The sequence below is a fragment of the Rhagoletis zephyria genome, unplaced genomic scaffold, assembly GCF_001687245.7.
Source record: "Rhagoletis zephyria isolate East Lansing unplaced genomic scaffold, Rhagoletis_zephyria_1.1 Rzeph_scaffold_14221, whole genome shotgun sequence".
Taxonomy (NCBI): domain Eukaryota; kingdom Metazoa; phylum Arthropoda; class Insecta; order Diptera; family Tephritidae; genus Rhagoletis; species Rhagoletis zephyria.
The window spans coordinates 1-13781 of NW_016171290.1; the positions used below are offsets into that span (position 1 = coordinate 1).

Below are 13781 nucleotides of genomic sequence, written 5' to 3' on the forward strand. Positions count from 1 at the left end.
TTGACTGCATTACCAACGTATCTATCATCGCCATGACAAGAAGTAGTAAATTTTTTTTGTAATACAAATTTCCGGTTACAAAATTATCGGTAACGTGCATAATAAGCCTGTTTTAGCGAGTACTGAAAAACATTTCAGAATATCCTTCATTTGAATTGATCTTTTGAGAAATTTTATTTAAAAATTTGCTACTATGCGATGGTTGCGAGTAGAGATTAGAGTAAGCAATGAGCCTTATTAAAAAAAAATATATATATATTTTTTTTTTATATATATTTGCGTAACTTTAAAAAGTTAACATATTCATAACATTTTCATAGTTATACAGCCTTACAAATCAATGTTATAGTTTTATGAATTTGGTTGCAAAAGTGAGTCTAGGATTTTGTTGAATACGTATGCTTGAAAAACTATACTTTCTTTAACCGACTTCACAAAAAAGAGAAAGGTTATCAATTCGTCTTGTGTACATGTTTATTTATAAACGTATGTGTTCCTATTCTTTCGTACGTGTTTATTGATATATCTGTACTGTAGTGTTTTCGGACGGTACTAGCTCTTACTGCCAATATAGGAGTATTACATATATGATTTTACCGCATAACTTTGGACCTCGAAACCCGATTTTTATAAATCTCTTTTTGAAGGAAAGATGGTCTCATATTAATTTGGTTTAAATCCGATCATCGGATCATGAAGAAATAAACGATAATCTTAAATATTTATATGAGAATTGAAGTCGGCTTTGTTTTTTACTTAAAAATTACTTTTTTTTTACTTTTGTACCAAATTGATAGTTCAGCGTTTTGAGATGTTCGATTTTCTAGCTAAAAAAATAATAATTTGCCACAGATTTTAAGACACAATTTTCTTTTATAGAGCAAGTCGGATGCTAACAACAACAGCATGCCAAATTTAAATGCACAGAATTCCAATCCAAATGCTAACAATGGTATACATAGTGCTTCACATTCGTCTTCCGCTGCCCAGAATCAACATTTCATTAGTAGTGGATCGGGCAGCGGCGTCAATAGTGGTTCCGGCAAGGGTGGTCACATGCATAGACGCTTTCCGGCGCGCTATTTTAACAGCAACAAGGAGCGACCGCTGTTTTTGCGCAACCAAAGCAACAACAATAACAATAGCACCACAAACAACAGTAACACATCTGCTGGGCAGAATCTAAATAATCATAATCAAAATGATTATAACAACAATAATTCTCATATTGGTGGAGGTGTAAACTGTAAGTTTACTAATACACAAAAGACTAATAACGTTGGACAAAATAGCTCGAACCGTAGTGCTACGCCAAATTCGTCACACAGTCATACATCGTTACAAAATACAAAATCAATGAATACAAACATCGGAAGTGGTGGCATTAGCAGTAGTGCTACTGCTTCGCTTGCAGTTTCTGTTGCGGAGCATGGTATGCCATCGCCGCATGTAAACTCTGACAATCCTACGAGTGGAAATGGAGCGCACAACGGAACTAATGCCGGGAAAATGCCAACACAGGTGAGCATGGTGTATGATGTGCTTCGATTTTATACAGATTTTTTTTATTTATGTTTTATTATCATTATTATTTTTTTCAGACGGCACTCTCACCTTACCAAGCGCCTCATGCGAACGCCATGGTGACTGCCGCTTATAGCCCATATGGTGAGTTTAACGGTGATTCGCCAATGTCCATTGTCCAGCCAACCACGGCTGCTGGAGGCGGCATTTTCCTACATATGCCGATGCCAGCGCCTGCACATTCTTTTGGTATTTACGCACCGCCCCCACCACCACCACCCACTACCATGGGTATGCACCCGACGCCTACATCAACATCAACGTCATGCACGGCTTTATCTTATCCGCCACCACCTAATGGTGGACCAAGTCCACAATTCATTGCGTCACCATCAGATGCAGTAAATACCATTAATATGACACTACACAGACCATCCTCGAACGGTTTCTATCCAACGGCAGCTGAGCTGTCAGCCGCTGAGGCAGTTGGTGCGATACACGGCAGCGACGGATTACAATTTCAATGTATACCGTACGCTGGTGGAGCACCACCTCCACCGATGCCATTTTATTACGCACCTGGCACAGCTGTATCGGCTGGCGGTCTACATATAAATGGTATTGCAACGGTACCGCAACCGTCGTCACAGGCTGCAGCAGGTACTGCTGGTGGCGGCGGCGGTGGTGCCTGTGCGAATACAGGCATGCCAAATGGACCGGTGGGACCACAGGTATGTAACGTTTGTTTCCGAGTCATAAAGTTCTTAAGCGTAAAAAAAATGTTGCTATGTTAATAAATGTTTGAAATATTTTCTTTATTTTTTCAGGGGTATTGGTGCCAACCGCCGCCAAATGCTTTGCTACCTTTGCCCAAATCCGCGCCTCAAATTAATGGTGCTGGCGGCAGCGGCAATAATACACCTAATGTGAATGTAAACACCACAAGTAACCGATCACGTGACAACAAATAAGAACATAATTTTTATTTAAAAGACATCAGGTAATCTTTTAAATACTACTTAAAGTATTGTACGTATTAACTCGACAAATTTCTTTACTTCACTATAAAAAAAGATGAAGGGTGCGAAGCAAGTGCGGTATAACTTATGTATAGCAAAAATAAGCTATAATCGGTGAACTCACAATGTTTTTTTGTGGCTTCGATCGAAAATGAGATCTTTTTTATTCAAATTTTAATTACAATTCGTAGGAATTTCCCTTTAGCGCGAATTTTGCTTTGCTCACAAATCAAGATCGATTAAATATGTATGCATCATGCGTTAGTATTATTTATAGGCTATGAATATTTTCGTATTTTGCCATTTTTTTATAAAAAAAAAGTACTAGCCAGTATAATAATGTCATTGTTAAGGCGTCGCTAACGCATTTTTATTCGATGTCCATTCGTAACAGTTTTGTTTTTGAAGCTTAATATTTAAAAATATTTGTAATAATAAATATTTTATGTATGTATACATATACTAAATTGCACACATACACAACAAAACTTATTTATTACTCAAATCAACCACTTCTCAAAACTTTACCTAAATTACGCAAACCATTTCATATTTAAATATTGCTATTAATTTTTAACAAAGTTATTTAGACTAATATCGTTTATCGTAAACTCGTTTTTTACCTCACACAAATATGCCTTTAAAAAGTATGTAGTTTTTAAGCTCCATTTGCTTAGCATATTCAATAATTATATGTCCAGCAATTCATTATTTTTTATTATACTTAACAACCAATGCAATCGCATAATTGTTAACGGTACAATTTTTGCCACCCATTTACATTTGTCTTAAAAAATTCTTTGGCAATTTACAAAGTCATATTCTATTTAAAATTTGTTTGCAAACTGCTTACCTTTTATTCATTTCAAATTTCAATATTACCCATACACACACCATCATAATCTAATTATGTTAGCTATAGTTTTATTGATAGATTTTAACATTTTGTAATATATTAAATCATAAAAAAAAATCATAAAAAAACTAAAAAAAAAAATAAAAAAATCCACGTTTTAGTACGTAAGCAAAGCCAATCCACTGGACTTTTAAATTCTCACCGTCAATCTTGATTGAATGCATTAATGTAGCTCCTTTGGCCAGCTTTTGCTATATTTGGTTTGTTCAGTTGTAACGAATTCATTATTTTGAGTATGAGGTCAATGAAGCTCTGTGAATTTCCTGTATGTTCACGCTTCATTCGTTTCATTGCCTCCAGCGCTGTTTTATCCTCAAATTCCAAATCGGCGAAGTGTGTTTGTTGGGCAGGTTTTATGTCTGTTATAGCAGCTGTTATGGGCTGTAAATGAGGGGAAAAAATTGTTCAAAGAGAAAGATCGGGCGCATGTTTTTGCTTGAAATGACTTAAAACCATCTAATAATTGAGCTATTTGCAGACGTAAGTAAACATACTGTTGTTGTTGTTGTAGCAGCATACAAATTCCCCAAAGACTTTTTGGGGAGTGTTGCTGGAGTGACAGTCCTTGGCCAGATATAAATCTGGGTCGTTCCGATTACGTAGACCCGACTGTCGTGGGAACATACTTATTATGTACACCGATTTAATGCCAAACGTCATCTCTGTGGTCATAAGCAATAATCGCCTAAGTCGAAAAACCTGAATTCGATAAAAAAAAACGCTTTAAAGATTTGGATTGTAATGTTATCCTTATGGGGAAACCAAAACATTTTAATCAATAACTTTTTAAATAGCGTAGCTAACGAGATGGGAGTTTCACATACACATAGAATAGTAGTTGCAGAAAACGATAGCTTATATAACTCAATTCTTTGTTAAGTCGAATTAGGCGGTTATTGCTGCTTATGACCACAGATCTCTCTATTAAAGAATTTGCTATAGGAATTAGCCGAAAAGCCTTTTCAAGAGCTGTAAACGTCTGTTTATTATAATGATACCTTGTTTACGTCTATAGGTTATATGTGTGTAGTAAGGTAACCCAATAGAAGATTTCGGTATTAACTCGATTACGGCATATTGCAATATGGAGGTATCCTTTTCTTGAAAATTTGTTTATGGTTACTAGATAAAAGACGCCTAAATTACCCCAAAATACTGAGTCTTATTTTAAGAAAAAAAAATTCTTACGACTTTCGAGACATCAGCCTATTGGCAACAGTTCTCCATTTTATCTAATAAACAGAAACAAATTTTCAAGAAAATTAAAAATTATGTTTTTGAGAAAATTGAGTCTTTTGATTTCTCCAAAACCGGCCGCCATTTTTTTAATTAAAAAAGTATTCAAATTTTCAAGTATGGCAAATATAGAGCATTAAAAACACTTCTACAATCAAAAAACCGAATTAAAAAATATTGATTTTTAACAAAACTAGAAAGACATGAAAAAAATTGTCAGCCGTTTTTCTCTAAAACCACACTTTGCTTTAAAATTTTCAGATGCTCGTAACTCAGCGAACTTGTTTTTTTTTTTGCAAAACAAAATAAAACTTGTTTCTTTATTTGTCCTAAAAAATATGAAAGTCGTATTAAACTTGATTTCGAATTTTGAACCCATTCACCCAGCATGAATTGAAATAGAATCAGCCACGAGTAGTCCACTTGCAAACAGCGTTGAAAAAATTTTAATGTAATAAATTTCCGCCACAATCACTTGGAAAAAAAACAAATATTTTAAAAGCAAGCTTAGCAAGGTTTACCAAATATATCGACTCGTGCGCCATCTACCGGCAAAAATTTTAGTGGAGTTATTCCCTTTCATATAGTTAATACACGTTCTGCGTCACCTATCGGATTAACACATCTTTCGAATTACATTGCCATCGGTTTCTCAGCCAACTGTGAAGTTTCACGTCTCTGGGTCATCGGGAAGTTTGTCAAAAATTGATTGCAAGATTTGGCCCTAACCATATATGTAATATGTAATTCTATATTGGCTGTAAGCGAGCCAGTCTAGTACCGTTTTTGTGTATGTGTTGTGTACATGTTTATTTATAAACGTATGTGTTCCATTTCTTTCGTACGTGTTTATTGATATATCTTTACTGTAATGTTTTCGGACGGTACTAGCTCTTACTGCCAATATAGGAGTATTACATACACTGTTGGCCAATAAAATAGCACCCCCAATTTCAAAGTAATATTGTTTCCCACTCGTGTTTATTTTTTAGGAATTGTCAATTAAAATACAGTTCATTCTCTAACAAAACCCCATATAAATTCAAGTTGGAAAATTTTGTAAAAGACTACTAAAAAATGCCACAAAATTTCACCTAAATTTAAAACTTTTTTCTCATAAGTGTTAGAATTTTGAGTACGCAGTTTTATAGCCCATTCAATTTTAGTCGTAACAATATGTAAGTTTCAAGTGGCTAAAAATCACCGTTGATTTTTTAGATTTTTTTTTTCGGCGGTGTTGCGGGTTTCTTTCATATAAAAATAAATTGTGTTTATTCGTTATATGGAAGCAAACGCGAAAGAAATTCTAAAAAATCAACGGCAATTTTTAGCCACTTGAAACATGCACATTGTTAGAACGAAATTGAATGGGCTATAAGTCGATGTACTCAAAAAAATTGTAACACTTCTGAAAGAAAAGTTTGAAATGTAGGTGAAAATTTGTTGCATTTTTATCAGGGACGTGAACCGGATGAAAAATTTGGTCGGTTCGGTTCAGCGGTTCGAACCGTTGTTGCACTTTTGGATTGGTTCGTCAAAGCGGTTTTTTTGGTCTTTGAACCGGGGTTTCGGTTCGGTTCAACGGTTCAAAAAACAAAAAAATAACGCGCAAATTTACGTGTCCAGTGTCAAGTGCAACAACGCGCAAGGTTAAGAGTCAAGTGAGATGGGATGCCTTTACATTTGATATTGTCACATGGTAAAAAAACATGGTAGGTATTACCATGTTTAACAAAAAGAAAAAAAAGTGGGTACATTTATCTATTGAAAATTGGTTGAAACGAACGTTTAAACCTTTAAAGAAAGTGGTTCGGTTTTCGGTTCGGATCAAACATTTGTGAAAAATTTCGGTTCGGTTAATGGTTCAGTTAATTAATAGAAAAAAGCGGTTTTCCGGTTCAAAACCGGTTCGATTCAAAACCGGTTCACGTCCTTGATTTTTATAGTCTTTTACAAAGTTTAAAACTTGGGTTCATATGGGTTTTATTAGAGAATGAACTGTATTTTAATTGAAAATTCCTAAATATAAATAAATAAACGTGAGTGTGAAACAATATCACTTTGAAATGGGGGTGCTATAGATATGGCCAATACTGTATATATCTTATTTCTAAATTGTCAAGCTGGTACAATTTATAAAATCTACAGTTTATTAGCTTTACCAAATACCTAATATTTAAAAAATCTACTAAATAATTATAAAGTTGTAAAATACAGGTATATTTATCGTAAAATTTTGAGGAGGAAACTAAAGCACATTCTATGTAAATGTTTCTACATGTTTCTATGGTGTAACATCAAAACAAAACGATGCTTTCCATTTTAAAATTCGTCTAACATATTGTATTTCGTAGTATTTAGTCTATTTGCATATTTCTAGGGCTTGATAGCGAGAACTCGAACACTTTCTCAAATACGGGTCACCCTAATGTAGTATACTAGAATTCACAAACAATACAAATTTGTATGTGGAAAAAGGCGAACCTTGAAAACTGCATTCAGTGCAATCAAGCCGAAAATTGCAACAACTGCAATATGCTTCATGGTTTCCGCCAACCTAGAGAGCAGTGCGCTTATTGAGTCAAATTTAAGTATGGCACTGTTTGGGTTGCTACCTTCTTGTCTGCTGTTCTTTGCTCGATTTTCTTCAATTTAATTTTGTACTTCCAGTTGACTTTGAACTTGTAATACTTTTAATACATAAATGCCGTTTTTGGGTTTTTTTATGCATCAGAGCAGCTGATTTTTATTTGCACCTTTTTTATCGTTATTTTATGTTTAGCCGAATTTTCGCGCGCGCGTTTAAGGTTCTACAACTTGACTGAGTTTATTTTGCTACTGTTTGTGTTAGCGTTTTTATCACTTTCTGTGTCAAATAAGCTTAGCATTTTTTTTTTTATATCTTTTTACTATATTGCAGGTTTGACCCAGATTTGTGAGGGTTTATTGGTATGTTTGTTGTTTTATTATAGTAATTTTTGCTTGCAGCAAGTATGTACATACATATGCTTTGATCGAGGAAACTTGGGAGTTGCCTATTGCGTGCAATTTAACTGCAATGGGTTGTGATTTTGCTGCTTTATGAACGTGTATGTACAGTGGCGAGCAAAAGTATCAAAATTGCTATTTTTTTTTAATATTAATATGTTAAAAAAAAATAACAATTTTGGCACTTGCTTCCCACTGTATGCCAGCGTCAAGAATATGCATACCCTGACGTTTTTACGATTTTATTTATTTATATTTTCCATATAAAATTTTTCTAATTTCATGTAGAACTCGGCGGAAAATTGCCAGAAATTCCAAGAAATTTTCAAGCTTTGTTGCCCATTAAATTTTTGAATAATAATGCAAGTTTCAAGCTGCTAAAAACCGCTTAGCCTAGTCAAGTTAGCTCAATAAACAGGGATAAAGCTGAAAATTGGTATGAGTGTTGCGAACACCATTATGAATGAATTGTCCAAAGTCTCCATCGATCCCACGTCTACTAATAACTTCTACATTTATTATTAAATTTAGATTCGCAAAGAAATTAAAAGGGTGAGAAAATACTTTACCTTAATGATACCTCATAAGCAGGGAAGGGATTCTATGGAAATTGCCTTTTTTTCTGCTAAAGAATGAAAATGCTGCCAGAAAAATTCTAAATGCATCTTGTGGTTCAATGTTACTACAACAATAGAGAGTAAAGTTTTGTGAATGAAAAACTGGAAAATAGAAAATAGTCAAAGAATCAAAGTACAAGTGTTTCATAATATTTTATTATAATGAAAATAGTAAATAGTTTTTCTCTTTTTACTTGCAGAATAAATATTTCTAAAATAAATGTATTTTTTGATTATTTTTCGGTTTTTGCCTTTTTCTCGTATTCTAGTGCCTTTCCTGCCTATTTCGTTATTTTATTTTGCCTTTTTAAGACGTTTTTATGTCCTAGAAACCCCTTCCCTGCTCATAAGCCTAAATTGGTAACATTTAGGCTAAGTTATTCAAGGTTTTCTCATTAATATGATTCCGTAGAAAATTGTTTTAAAATATTTATAAGCAAACTTTTTAAGCTTAAACTGTTTAGTCATCTGATGCAATTTTTTCAAAAGATATTTAAAAAAAAAAACTTTTTATTAATAAAAAACTCAATTTTTGGAGTTATTTTCAAATCGGTCCAGCTCACGCAATTCTTAATATTTTTGCAAGCTATTTTGGTGGAAGTCTTAAAAGATAATAGATTTTATAATTCCAGTGGAAAAACAGTACCGATTTTTTTTTTATATGGGGAGTGATGACTGCATCTGTACATAAGTTGACTATGATTACTCGGCCGTGCTATCATAGTAGCACAATGCTACTAAGTGCATTTTAAAATTTTCAGGCAAATGCGATTATCGAATATATTCTTTGTTGTTTGTGTGAAATATTTTATAATTTTATATTTTATTATTATTTATGTTGGAATTAAAGTGAAAATAAAAAATATTTTGCTAGATTATTATTTTTACTTAAACAAAAAATCTGACTAAATTTTTTAATGATTTTGCTAGTTTTATTAGATATTACATTTGCCCACCAAACGAGCGATATGATTGCGTTCATATGTACACCCCGCGGTAAAATGATACGGTCACTCGGTTTGGGATATTTTTTCAATTAATTTTGATACACTTTTTTTTATAGAAGTGTAGCTCATTGTCTAACAAAAACTCTATAAATCCAAATCTCAAGTTTTGTAGAAAAGTTAGAAAAATTCAATAAAATAGCACAAAAAAAATTTATTTTTTTTATTTTTTTAGAATAATTCCAATTTAGCAATTTTATATGCCTTTTAGTGTAAAAGTGCGAGTTTGAAGTGTCTACAAAATACCATTGTTTTTTTTATTTTTTTTGTTGACGGCATTTCTTCCATTTATACGGAGTAAAAGGCGCAATACCGTCAACAAGAAAAAATTTGCTAAAGATCATAGGTATTTTGTAGACACCTCAAATTGAATGGGCTGTAAAACTGCATACCCGTGCCCGGTTGCACCAATCAATTTTAAATTTATCAGCATGTTAAAATTTTAAATTACACAATTTTGTTCGGAAAATTTTAAATTTTAACTAGACTGTTATATTAATATTATTAGTAAATATTAAAATTGATTAGTGGAACTGGAAACCACAATTTTTCTTAAAAAAAAAATAAATAAAAATTTTTGTTGAGCAACTTGGTTAAATTTTTTGTAATTTTTGAGCTATTTTTTTTATAAAATACTAATTAAAATTAATTAAAAAAAAAATAAAAGGACAAACAGGGGGCCGTAACTTATTGTCGTGTGGGGCATATTTGCACAGTATGTATGTAGTAATGTAGAAAAAAGAAGTTATCAAGATATGCTTAGAAAATGAAATCATCCCAGCTCGCTCGCTCGCTATAATTTTAAGATATAATTTTAGCTTATTTTGAATTCTCCTTCTGCCCCTCCTTTCTTCCTCTTGAAATAACCCGCCTCGGCAATAAATTTGAAAGCTTCCAACTTCTCTACAACCCGTCACTATTTATTCTGACAGCCAAGCAGTGATTAAATCACTACAGTGCAGTAACACTTTTTCAAAAGTGGCGACTCTATGGACAACTTCAAAGATATGTTAAGGTTACACAATGGTTCTATCATATGGGAAACTAAGGAAAAGGAACAAGAGCTCGTTAATAGTGGCATCACAATGGGCCTAATTGGCCTAAATATGTCTCTCTGCCATATTTTGCGGAGTGGCAACCACCGTAATCTAACCTAACGTAAGATTACAATTTTCTGAACACATCCCACAGTAGAATGAGGGACATACAAATACTTTTCACTCAGGGCTTTCGGAATATCCTTTATGTTAATAAATTACCCTTTTCTGGAAATCCGGGAATGAATTTTGTTCACCACGACACAGTGGGCGACAGTGGGCGTCTACGTAAACGGAACGACCTAGATTTATATCTGGCCAGATTTATATCTGCAACGTTAAATTCAAACTGTTTCATTATTTATAATAATATTTGATTTGTGCCTACGCAATATTATATTGTTTGGCCGAGCTTCTCCACCGATTTGTGGCATGCGCATTGATGTTGTTAGTATTATTTTATGTAAATTGTTCCCTTCTAAGTTAAGCTGCATCAGACAGCCTGGAAACTCTGGTTACTCATCAAATGATCTGAAATAAGGGCTCCCAGAAGGCCTCTTATTTTCGAATTTATCCGTAAATATATTCGTAAATATGATTTTAATAATTCTTTTAGCAATTACTCTATAAATTAGGTAAACTTCAAAATATTTAAATATTCATAAAAAAGTTTTATTGACACTCTTTGGTGTAGTATAAAAAAGTTTGAGGTTCCTGAAAGAACCTCTCAATCTGGGAACAGACTGATCTCTTAACGACTTAATTTCGCTACCCTCCTAAGTCAGAGGCAAATAGACTAAGTGGAGAATTTCTAGCAAGTAGAAATTTTAGTATTGTGCGGCTGATGCACCTTGTGCAGCACCACTAGCGCCATAACCACTGTTTCCGGCATTACTGCTTTCATACGCGCCTTGTCCTGCATTGGCAATGTTAGCCAAAGCAGATAGTCCGGAACCCTGCAATAGCTGGTATCCAGCAGCTTCAGCTTCAGCATTGGCGCTACCAGCGGCAGCAGCACCATTGCCACCAGCTCCAGCACCAGCACCATAACCATTGCCGTATCCATTGTTATAAGCGGCTTGTTGCTTCTCGTTGACGAAATATTTCTCTGCTGGTGGCTTCACAACGTTGACGTAGACGGGCTCTACCTTAACTGGGCGTGGGTGATGTTTAACATAGACCTTGCGCAAAACAACTGCTGGGGGTTTATGCAAGACTACTGGTGCGGGTTTCACAACTAGTGGGGGATGGTTGACCAACACTCGGGTGGGTGGACGCTTGACGATAATGGCAGCGGGACGATGGATAAGGATTTCTCCCTTGTTTTGCGGGTAGGTGATTGATGAACTGACCGTGTTGGCACGTTGACCTAAAGCGTAGGGGATGCTTTGGGCAGGTTGGATTGCGTTGCATGGACTTGGTACACCATTGCCATCACCTTCGATAGCACCCGTGTTGCCAATACCCTGAATGATGCCGCCCAGTGTATCACTGCCGCCAGCACCGCTGCTGAGCCCTCCAGCAGCGCTGCTGAGCCCTCCAATACCGCTGCTGAGACCTACAGCACCTCCGGCACCGGCACCGGCGCCTTCGCCGCCATAGCCACCAGACAGTCCTTGTGAGCCATACGAAGCATGCGCTGTCGTGCTGCACGCCTATGTTGGGAGAAAAAAGATAGGGAGGAAATGTTAGAATAACGTATCACAAACCAATTACAAACAGCAAAAAATTTCGAAATAGTTTGTAGTCTTTAGCCGTGTGGCGTGTAAAGTTGCTACGTACAATCATTGCGATGGAGCAGACGTAAAGCAGGTGTTGAAAGCGGTTCATTGTGTCGCTTGTTTTTTTTTGTAAACTATTAGATGCTGCTGCTTTGGCTTGCGGAACTTGTTCACGTCGCGGTTCGAATTTCTGTTTCTTGTTATGTTATTGTGTTATCAAGGCAAGAGCACCGTTAGCCGACTGTGGTCAATTGGTTTGCATGGTTTGTTTAAATATGTTTTGGTGGTGTTGCACCATACTATACAGACAATTACGTGACATTTGGCCGGCAACGCATCGTGAGACAAATGTTGCTGTTTTTCTTTTTCTTTTTTTGCTTTTCAGAATTTTTGTCGCGATTTGGTCTTTTGTTGATATTAGTTAGACATGCTTATCGCTGCGATAATTGACTCATTTTGTAATTATAGATGGCGGCTGCTATCCCAAGCCATGCTCCCACTGTGGTGTTAATGAAATTATGGAGCAAACTAGTATTTCCGTGTAATTGATATGAAAATTCTTTAATCGTAGGATACATTTTCAACATTTTAGAATCATCTTACACATTCGTGTTTTCGCACAAACTTTCACTTTTCACACTTTTTCCTATTGCAATGGTTTGTAGAGTTGGAGCAAGGCCAGAAAATGTTTTCCAATGCTAAGTCTACCCATTTTAGTTAGTACTAAATAGATAGATCGACTGGATGGAGGAGTATCAAGCAATTTCGAGGGCGGCAGACAGTAAATGTGCCTAGCTTCTGGTCACAACCCTCCAAGGTGTGCTAGTCTTCTTCTCGTCAGCTCATCACACTCTAAAAGGAGATGCTATGGAGTTTTTGATGCCAAGTCGCAGTAGCCACGGCAATCGTGTGCACTAATCCCCATGGTGTAAATATGGGCTAGCAGCCTGCATTGACTCGTTAGCAAACCCATTATAAATCTTAAGCTTATCTTTTGGAAGGTGACTCGTTCCCTAGATTTCTTGGGGTTGCCAAAAGTTCTTTCGCATGCGCCATTCCAGGAGTGTTCTCATAATGTGCTCTTCAGAACTGAATGTTCTTTTGCTCTTAACTCTCATCTGATGGTATAAGGTTCCAATACCAATAAATAACAATTTATCAAGCCTTACATTCGAAAATAAGTGTGAAATAGGTTGGCCTTCGATACAAGAACTAGCCCATTCTCCAGCAAAATAGATCCTACGATATCCAATGCGTTCTACCATTTTCGTAAACTCGAAATCCAGCCCATTCTCGAAGGGAAAGTTTATTGACGAAGAGAGATTCCGGAAGGTTCTGAAATTCATTTCCGCGTGAATTGTAATCTAGTTCGCTTCGGATTCAAGTCGGCAGGGGTTGAAATTCACTCGGATGTGAGTTGCAGAAGCTGCCTGATTGACTCATTTTTACAATAAAATACCTCACATTCTCTCTTGCGGCTAACTATTGTTTCGAACGTACATCTATCCACTTTTCGTTCATTTTCCGTCACTTTTGAATGTAATTTGGACATAACAATACGACTTTTATAATTTTCGATCGCTTGCCGGTAATCAGTGGGTTCATCGGTGGGGTGCAATAACACCATACCGTATGGTCCATACGGTCCCTTTACATTTTGTCCATATGACGTTATTTCCAATCCAGAAGTGAAATAAAGTCATATTCAAAATTGTACAA

The 13781-nt window shown here is 35.5% G+C and overlaps 2 protein-coding genes across 2 annotated transcripts; one reads left to right on the top strand and one right to left on the bottom strand.

Moving 5' to 3' along the window:
• Window positions 1-879: 879 nt before the first annotated feature.
• Window positions 880-3334, top strand: LOC108378495 (transcription factor mef2A-like; the record flags this gene model as incomplete). Its single annotated transcript, XM_017634788.1, has 3 exons — window positions 880-1521; window positions 1602-2255; window positions 2352-3334. Coding segments are annotated over 3 exons (1440 nt in total), but the record flags the coding sequence as incomplete, so codon positions are not given.
• A 7834-nt stretch (window positions 3335-11168) lies between these two features.
• Cp38 (Chorion protein 38) lies at window positions 11169-12307 on the bottom strand. The gene is made up of 2 exons (XM_017634789.1): window positions 12124-12307; window positions 11169-11996 (listed from the first exon to the last, which is right to left on the bottom strand). The coding sequence occupies exons 1-2, from the start codon at window positions 12169-12171 to the stop codon at window positions 11169-11171; spliced, it is 876 nt and encodes a 291-aa protein (XP_017490278.1). The 5' UTR covers window positions 12172-12307.
• Between the last annotated feature and the right edge of the window lie 1474 nt (window positions 12308-13781).